Source organism: Euphorbia lathyris, chromosome 3, assembly GCF_963576675.1.
Source record: "Euphorbia lathyris chromosome 3, ddEupLath1.1, whole genome shotgun sequence".
Classification (NCBI taxonomy): domain Eukaryota; kingdom Viridiplantae; phylum Streptophyta; class Magnoliopsida; order Malpighiales; family Euphorbiaceae; genus Euphorbia; species Euphorbia lathyris.
This window is the reverse complement of record NC_088912.1, coordinates 88,665,581-88,674,858: the sequence shown is the minus strand read 5'-3', so window position 1 is coordinate 88,674,858 and position 9,278 is coordinate 88,665,581. Positions and strand designations below refer to the sequence as shown.

General features: G+C 32.3%; 1 protein-coding gene across 3 annotated transcripts; it reads left to right on the top strand.

Annotated features, from left to right (window-relative positions):
- The first annotated feature begins 270 nt into the window (after positions 1–270).
- Positions 271–6,527, top strand: LOC136224908 (probable complex I intermediate-associated protein 30). Of its 3 annotated transcripts, none has more exons than XM_066013336.1 (8): positions 271–453; positions 1,998–2,069; positions 2,998–3,111; positions 3,523–3,573; positions 4,436–4,527; positions 4,667–4,747; positions 4,834–4,932; positions 5,187–6,527. In XM_066013336.1, exons 2-8 carry the CDS (start codon positions 2,018–2,020, stop codon positions 5,397–5,399), a joined length of 702 nt encoding a protein of 233 aa, XP_065869408.1. In that variant the 5' UTR covers positions 271–453; positions 1,998–2,017; the 3' UTR covers positions 5,400–6,527. The 3 variants fall into 3 exon arrangements, with proteins under 3 accessions (XP_065869408.1, XP_065869407.1, XP_065869409.1); XM_066013335.1 differs by lacking the exon at positions 271–453 and adding an exon at positions 1,430–1,590; XM_066013337.1 differs by lacking the exon at positions 271–453 and adding an exon at positions 1,641–1,838.
- The last annotated feature ends 2,751 nt before the right edge of the window (positions 6,528–9,278 follow it).

Below are 9,278 nucleotides of genomic sequence, written 5' to 3'. Positions count from 1 at the left end.
TAAACCAATATTAACTTATGAGAGCAGAACAAAACTGTTAAAAAAAATTTCCATGGAAGTTCGGGAAGCTTCAAAACCTAGCCGCTGATCTGTTTGCAGGTCGTGTTCAAGAAGACGAAGGTAAAGTTGGAGTTTCTGTCTTTTTTCTGTTTATTCCTTTACGTAAAACGGCGTCGTTTCATGTAGTGAGTGAAACCACGTCGTTTCATTTATTGGGATGCAAAAAAGAAGACAGAAATTAGTATATTGGTTGGTACAAAAATAAACCCCTTGCTGCGTTTTTCTCTCTTCTCCTCCTAATTTCAATTGAAAAAACCCCTTGTTGCATTTTCTTCTCTTCTCCCCTTGATATTTGCCGGAAGTTGGAATTGCTCTCCAGCCAGCCTCCACCGCCACTGCTCCCACGCCTTCTTTATTCTTTGCCGGAAATTGGAAGTATCTTCAGCTAGTTAGGTTAGTAATTTCAATTCAAGTTTATAACCTAGCGTTGAAAATTGGAATTTCAATTGAAGACTCTACTTCTTCTCTATTTTTATTGTCTGCTAAAATTGAAATGGAATTGGAATTTCAATTCAATACTGTGCTTCTCCCCTAATTAACTCTTTTATTTTGAAATTGTGAATTGGTTTGTGTTTAAAGGTAATGAGAATTGTCCAAAAAAGAAGAAAAATAAATAGGGAAAAAAAAGTCTCATTAAACTTGAAACAATGTAATTTTTGGAATAAAAAGGAGAAGTCTTATTTTTAAATTTTTAATTTAGTATTAAATTTTTGTTTTAATTATTTTATTGTGATCTATATTTTCTTTGGTGATAAATTTTTTAGATATTAACTCTATTGTATGAATTAATTTTATTTGAATTGATTATGAAAATAATTAATATATATGAAAATAATTAATATTTTTGAATTGATTATGAAAATAATATATATATATATATATATATTTATTTATTTATTTATTACGTCATCCGGTCCGACTAACTCGAATCATTTATTTGAATCAAATGATCGATGATCCAACTATAAATCTGATTTTATATTGGATTGTTTTATTTAGTAACCAACCCTCATTTTCCATTTTCTAGCAAAAGTTTAAGTGAAAAATTAATTGAGTATGCATTAAATTAGATTTCCATTTTCTACACTCTCACATGGATAAAAAAAAAAAAGAATGCTTTCTAACTATGCACTAAAATGAATTTAATTAAATTATTATTTGGACAAGTATACAGTAAAATATCTTGTACACGAAATGGTGAGGCTACAATATAGCTCTTAACGGATCACTATTAAGGCTAAGAAAAAGAGGCCCATAATAAATGTGGCAAGGCCCAATTAAAATAAGATTCACTGCGCTTCATTAGACTAAAATCCCCAACTCCCTCTTCATTAAAATAAGATTCATTGCGACGCCGTATCTTGTAAAGATAGGATCATGGATTTATAGTTCCACTCAAACGACAGCGTTCCCATTATCTAAGGCTGAATGAAATCACCTAAACGCAATGCGGCCTTTCTTTCCGCTTTCTATTGCTTCGATGCGGTGAGCGGTGTCGCTTCCGAAAACGGCAGTCTCGCTGACACTGAAGTAAGCTCTTCTACTCCCATCTTCTTATCAATTTTCAGTAATCTGAATTGGAAGCTAAAGCTTTAAGTAATCAAGACATAGGTTTTATGTCCTCATTTAATGTAACTATTAGATAGAATTATCATACTTCAGATGTGTTTCTTTTTTGTCATCATATCTGGGTGAATCGGTGGTATTTCGATTCTCGATTGAATGCTAGGATGCAAAATGTCGCTGTAATTGATGCCGTTGGAGTCAGTATTAGTAAAGTTAGTTCATGTTTTGAAGTTTCATCTCAAAATTTTGTTCTATTAAGTTGGAAAATGCTGCCTATTTGCTATCCTTTTTGTACTCATTTGTGCTATAGATTTACTTGCATTTTTAAATAGATTGGAGAGGTATGAAACATTGATTATTCCTTTTTTCAGGATTTTCTGGTTGAATAGTGATGTCCAGGTTTCGAGCAATCTGGCAAGCTTCTCTGAATGCAACAAAGAAAGGTATTTGGTGGTTAGTTTTTTTAAGGTGAAGCTACTATTTATTTCTCTTGAATCAATTTGTGTAATCAGATGTTTCTGCTTCCAATGTGTGGTTTTGTTGTGTAGAAACTAGAAATGTGCATAACACTCTGTTTGGTGTATGTTTTGCCCTAAGAATTATGACAGATTTACATGGAATATTGATTCTGTAGAAACTTGGGGATTACTAGGCGAATCATCCTTAATAATTGATAATGATTTAAAGGAATCAATATTTGTGAATGCAATGGATGAATGGTGGGAAGGGACATGATAGGAACGTGTTGGACCAACCACACATGATTACACTTTTTTTAAGATGTGTTTCCTTTTAATCGGCATCTTGGAAGATACTAATTGTTGAGAAAGGAGAAAAACATCTTATGTGGAACTTTTTGCTTAGCAGCCTGTGAGGTACTAATTTGGTCAATTCATCATGATACCATTGAGTTTAGCTCGTCTATTTTAGTGGCAAATAAGCAGTGAAGGAAAATGTAGTTTAATCTATCATATAATCAGTATACTCAAAATTAGTTGCATTTGACTGCAGTAGTCTATGTGTCATGCAAATTTTACTTGAACTGGCAGTTACCTGATGATGACAGACAATTTAGTACAGTCGCAAAACTTGCAGAAACTTGTAAGCCAAAGAAGGCATAAAGTAACTTAAGAAAATTAATTGACAGTTTCCTATTTTGTGTTCCTCAATCTCATTCTGCTATTTATTCCCTTGGCCAACAGATTTCTCCTTTTTCTTTTGTTAAATTATATGTTATAATGATATTGCCCCTTGTACCGTGCATAATTATGTTGCAGTTCTTTTTTTTTATGTTTGTGTGTTATAAACAGTTTATGCGTGATCATTGCTTATACACTTCAGACACTTATTTTCCCATAAACATCCTTACAGCTCTCACATGGAATGTTGAAGATTTTATGCCCCCAGCTGAGAGGCTCATTTTTAATTTCAATTCAAAGGACGAGCTAAAAAAGTGGCATCTATATTCAGATTCTGAGTATGGAGGTATGTCCATTTTCATTTAATGTCAACTATAAATGATAATCTGCTTACAAAGACATTTTGACATGAGAAAAGTGCCATTGTGAAGTAGAATACAAACATCGATGGAAATGGATTGTTTAATTTGCTGCAATTTCATTTCGAGTTGAATTTATCAAGTGTTTGTGGCACACCTGTTAGCTCGTCCTTCTAGTTCTTCGTCTGACAGGGATGTTTGTGCCTCATATTTTAGTTAATGAAAGTGTTTCTTTAAAAAAAAAAAATTATTGTCGCAGTAAACTGTGCCAGGGGCTTGATAAATGCAGTCTGGATATTGCAAAGCATGGATTATCTAAGAGCAGAAAATTAGTGTTAAAAAATACATTCTTATAATCGGAAGGCTTGTATGATTTTACAATTTCTTTGCGCATGTAGGATTATCCTCAGCTTCCTTGGAGATTAAAGATGCTGGAAATGGATTAAAAGGTATTGGCCTACCCTTTTTATTTTTATGATGATAAGTATATATAACTGATACAACTAGAGATTGCTTTAGTATAATTTTACTCGTTGTTAGACAACATGCTGAGTCAAATTCACCACACACCAAAATATTTAGAAAAAAAAAAAAAAGAAAAAAGCAAAACGGTGAGGTAAGAATCCTTTAATACCTCTAGAACAGCTTGATATATCTCTAGCCCCTGTACTTGTCCAGAAAAGTCAATTGTCCCCTTTTATACCTTGAACACGTCCTATTTACCCCCCAAAACTTGCTTAAACTGACCTATTGACCCTCCTAAGTCCACGTGAGAGAACAAGGGAAGATTTTGAACAAGTTGAATTGCGAATCACTTTAAGTAAGTTCAAAGGATCAATAGATCATTGTAAGCAAGTTTAAGGGGCAATAGGTCAAGCAAAAAAAGTTCATGGTATTAATATAAGCAAGTTCAGGGGATAAATAGACATTTCCAAAGTCTAGAGGATAGTTGACTTTTCTGGACAAGTATACTAGGCTATGGGTGTATTAATCCCCTCTAGAATTGGAGAATCGATAAGTTTACAAGGACAACTGAAAGATAGTTTAGGGGACATTTTATATCTTGCTGAAAGGTTTTTCAGTTTGTGATTATGATCAGTGATCACATTATTCCTTTTTTTTCATGCTATTTCATCTCATTGTGAAATGTATTTTTTTTTTTTCACTTGCACCACTTGTTGGCAACTGGCAATTTCACTTGTAAAGGATCTATCGTTTTTCGTAAACAGTAGGGGAAAAGAACTATTTTATCTGTGAGATCATTTTTCAGTCTCCTTAATTTAATATTTGATTTATTTCAATATTTGATAGGAGTTTTCTCTGGGAATCTATCACTGGACATGTCTGAGGACTCAAAGTGGAACATAACTCGAAGCGGTTTCTCTGGAATGCGGTCAAAAAAGGTGAACTGTATTTTCAAAAAACCATTACACGAATTATGAGTGTGTCTGTGATTTCATAATACCTGGAATATTAAATTCTTCTGTCATAGTTATACTGGTATACAATAAGATATAACTTATCAATGTGCATCCCCTGCAGTTTGATGGTTTCATTGATTTAGATCCATATGATACAATAGCTATGAAGATTAAAGGTGATGGAAGATGCTACATATCTACTGTGAGCTTTTCTAATTTTTGTTCATGTAATTGCAGTTTCTTTAAGCCTTTTAATGTCTAAACATTCATCCGTATTTGCTAATGCAGATTTATACAGAGAATTGGGTTAATTCGCCTGGACAGATGGAAGATAACTCATGGCAAGCTTTTGTTTTTGTACCGAAAGATAACTGGTATATTGCAAAGGCAAGTTCCGTTTTCCTCGTAAACATTTTCTATATATGAGCATTGACCAATGACCACCCTATGTAGCTTTAAGTTCTAGTCATTCCAATAGCTAATAAAATTTGGTACCTTATGGATTTAACTTGATGCCAGCTTTTGCAACCCGTTATTCTAAATTTTTCGGTATTTGTACGCATACTGGCATGACTGTGCTAAAATGTGGTTTTTATTCAAGTGTCTATTATAAGACATCTAATTACTAGTTGAATTTACAGATTCCGCTTGCCCGATACCTGCCAACATGGAGAGGAAATATTATAGATTCGAAAATGGAAATGAACCCATCTCGTATTCTTGGCATGTCACTGTCTGTTAATGCAGGAACAGGACACGTTCAGGGTGCTAAATCCGGGCCAGGTGATTTCAGACTCGAGATTGATTGGATAAAAGGCCTTAGAACAGATCAAGTCTACGAAAACTGCTTATGAATCTGTTGGTTGTGGCTTGGCTGGCGATGTAGACCGAGTTTATGAGAAGAACTCTCAGGTATAATCCCGAACTAAACACACCCGCAGGAAGGAGTAGGACCTTTAGTTGCGACTAAACCTTAAACAGAATTGTCTTACAGATAAAAAAAGTAATAATAATAATAACTGCTCGCGCTTATGAGAACCTAATAGTATTATTTTCTCTTCTTGGTGCAAGAAATTGATTCACAAACTACAATTTTGTTACACAAGTAGATGCCGATTTCATATATTCTCTTCTGTAATTGATTTCATGTGGTCAAGAATTCCTTCTGAAGTTCCCCTCATTTTTTTTCAAATTGTGTTCTTGAAATAGATATAAACAATTAAACTTCATAAAGAATAAGGTTAGTTGATTCAAAAAAAAAAAAAGAATAAGGTTAGAATACTTAGAATCATATTTATGCATGACGAGAAGTTATTTTGGTTCTTCAACTTGTTTCTAAGATAATTTTGTTCCCAAATAAATTTTGGGTATGGATTGGATCCATATATAACTTATGTACTTTTAGTCAAATTAGTTTGGTATATGATTGATAGTTGATTGAATGTGTCAATACACAGTCATTTTGGATTAATTTGATAAAAGAAAAATCAAGTTAATACCTAAAATTCATTTTAAAACAAAATGATCCTACGAGACAAAACATGTGTTTCAAGACGGGCCGAATGGGGAGTCCGTTAGAAGTGTGTAGGCGTTGGGGCATGCCTTGATGGTGCCCGCTATCGCTGTGATGATTTCTCTGCAGGTGTTTCTAAGGCATGGGCATGAGCTTTCGCCTCAATCTACATCGGTCTACGTCCTGAACCGATCGGTGGACCGGGTTTTGAGTGGTTCTACAAGTGGGATATTTGAGGCAGTTTTTGGTTTATTGTGATCCATAAATATTATCTTCTCCTCAATCTCCATTGCATTCAAGTGATGTTGTTGGTTATATGATTCTATTTCGTCAGCTTATACAAGTGGTTAAGATAAAGAACGAGTGAGACACAGAGAGACAATGATTCATGGTTGAAAAGATTGTAGCGAGTCATGAAGCATCCAACTCAACTCGGAGTTGGACCCACAAATAATCTTGATTTTTTTTAGTGCGAAGATTTTGAAAGTGATCCTTCAAATTGTGCAGTTTATCAATTACAAGCCTCTCTTTTTATCAACTACCTTTACAACCACATGATCCTATAAATATCTTTCATTATTGCAAGCTATGGTTAGGTGGTTCATTCTACAAGCTCTTTTAGCCTTTTTTTAAAAGAAATTCTTTTAACCTTTTTGGGAAGGAATCATTCCGAACCAATAATGTTCACCTGTCCTAAATGGCCAAATTTGGTCATTCAATGTTTAGATTTAGGCCTTGTTTGGATGGAGGTATTTTAAAGTAAAGTAAGGTAGAGTAAAGTAAGTGAAGTGAATGAAATAATTTGTTGTGTTTGGATAGAAGGTAAGGTAAGCGATGGTTTAATAATGTAATTGTGTTTGGTTTGATGGTAAGGTAAAATAAGGCAATGTAAGTTATATACAAAATTATTTTTATATCCAAACAATGTCTTATTTTAAAATAAAATATAGAGGGTAATTTTGGAAAAGAAAAATTTGTCACCTCTCTACCCTCCAATTTGGGGTGTAAAAAAAATCAGTCAAATTTCACCTCACCTACCCTCACTTACTAGTACATTCAATTACACCTCAAAACAAACAAGATTAGCTACCATCACTTACCCTCACTTACTTTAAAATATTTCCATCCAAACAAGCTGTTAGGCTTGTTGGAATTTAACGATGGAGATTCAAAGCATCCTAAAGTTTAAATTTGATAAATTGAGATTTGGTGAATGATCAAATTCATTTTGTCATTCAGAGTATGTGAATACTACAATGAACTATCATTCTATTTAGATGAACACTTCTAAATTATAATGCTACTAACATTGTAACTCTTAATTTTATTTAGATACATAAAATCTTTGAATTTCACATTATATTGACATTAAAATTCAGATAAAAAACTGTTTAAAAGAAAAACAAAATGATGATTTGGATAAATCTAACTATATCATCTATTTATTTTTTATCGTTAATTTTTTAATGAGTTTTTTTTCTTTTTTAATTTGGACTTGAATGCGAGGATAATATAAAGTTAAGAACTAAAATGTTTATGAAATGAAGGTAAATGGGCATAAAGTTAATATAGTTATAGTTTAGGGGTGGTTAACATATTTTAGGGAGTGATGTGATGTGTAGTTGCATTTAATTTGTAAAGACTATGAATCTGAAACAAAATTGTGATTTAAGAGATACATACATACAATACGACCCACTTGGGCCATCATTCATTCATGTTCTTGCTGCTATTTATTTATTTTAAACTAATATTATATTAACACCTTATCCAATGGCTTTCATTTTATAGCTTTGACTACATAATTGTACATATAAATCTATCATTTTTCCTAATTTGTCATTTAAATTTATACTTGGACCTATTAATAAATATGTCTAAAATATATATCCAATGTGTAATTATATATTAAGCTGTTTTGAATTCAGTTATTTTTGCTTGATTTGACATCACTTGTGTTTATGAATTATGATAAAATGATGTAATATTTACAACTTGTCAAGTGGTATAAAAAGCTCTTATTATTAGTTGAATAATATAAAAAAGGAATTAAAACTAAAAGTTGAGAGTTTACAGCTTGAATGAGTCTAATAAAAAAAAAACATTACATCCATTTTGGTTCATAAACTAAAACTAAAGTTCCGCGGTGAATTAGAATCTTGAGCTATCAAAATCATCAAATGAGGTTTCTAAACTAAGAAAAAATCTTCAATTGAGTTCTTATTCTATCTTAAAATAAAAAAAAAACTGTGAATATTTGATATAGATTGTAATAATCTATATATTGGTTTAAAATGAGTTTAGAAAAAAAGGTCTGAAATTATTCAATCGAATGATATTCGATGAGGCCTCAATTGATGATTTCAAATTTAGAATAGAGACTATTAATGATTTTTTATTAGTTTTAGAGATTTGATTCATGATTTTTATAATTAAAAAAAAAAGTAAAAATCAATCAAAAAAAAAAACGAATGGTATTGAATTTGTTGGTAGTTGGATGAGGAAGTATGGGCTTGATTTGATGGGTAAAAATAAAAAAAAATTGGCCTCTAAAAAAGACTATTGGGATTGGCAATTTAATGGTTGACGTGGACAAATAGTTTCCAAACATACACTTTATCTATCTTCAATTTCCATCCCCTGATGACGTGGACAAGTAGTCCCCTCTGCCATGCATGCAATTCATGCCTGTTATACATACCATTATCGAATTCTAAAGTACTCATATTTTCGGTTTTGTCTCACAGTTGCGTTCACATGGACCCTGATGATCAAGTAAATTTAGTCATTCACCATTCGATCTAGGTGGATTAAAATTCTAAAGTGGAGATTCAAAACATCCTAAGACTTATATTTAATCCGGCTGATCTAACGGTGAATGACCAAATTTACATGGTCATCAGGGTCCATATGAACGCAACTGTATATCTCAAGCGATTTATTGACCTATAATACATCCAGAAGTTCCCCTTAAGAGCCACTCACATCAAACCTCCTACAAAGCTTCGAACTCCTCCCAAGATATAAGTTTAACTAAAAAAAGAAATAGATTTAATGGATTTTGATTATAAAGTTTACATTTCATTAGGATAAAATTAAGGGTCAATAATTATAAGGTCCATGTGTTTCTATCTAATACATTGCTTAGTATCTGTGTTTTTAAAAATAATTATATAGTTCTCTAGTTTTTGTTTTTGTTAACTCATTAGTCTTTATGTTT

Excerpts from the sequence above, each read along its gene's own strand:
- LOC136224908 (XM_066013336.1), top strand. The coding sequence starts at position 2,018 with ATGTCCAGGTTTCGAGCAATCTGGCAAGCTTCTCTGAATGCAACAAAG. Across the intron at positions 3,574-4,435 it reads TGCTGGAAATGGATTAAAAG|GAGTTTTCTCTGGGAATCTA; the intron begins GTATTGGCCTAC and ends AATATTTGATAG. Across the intron at positions 4,528-4,666 it reads CTGGAATGCGGTCAAAAAAG|TTTGATGGTTTCATTGATTT; the intron begins GTGAACTGTATT and ends CATCCCCTGCAG.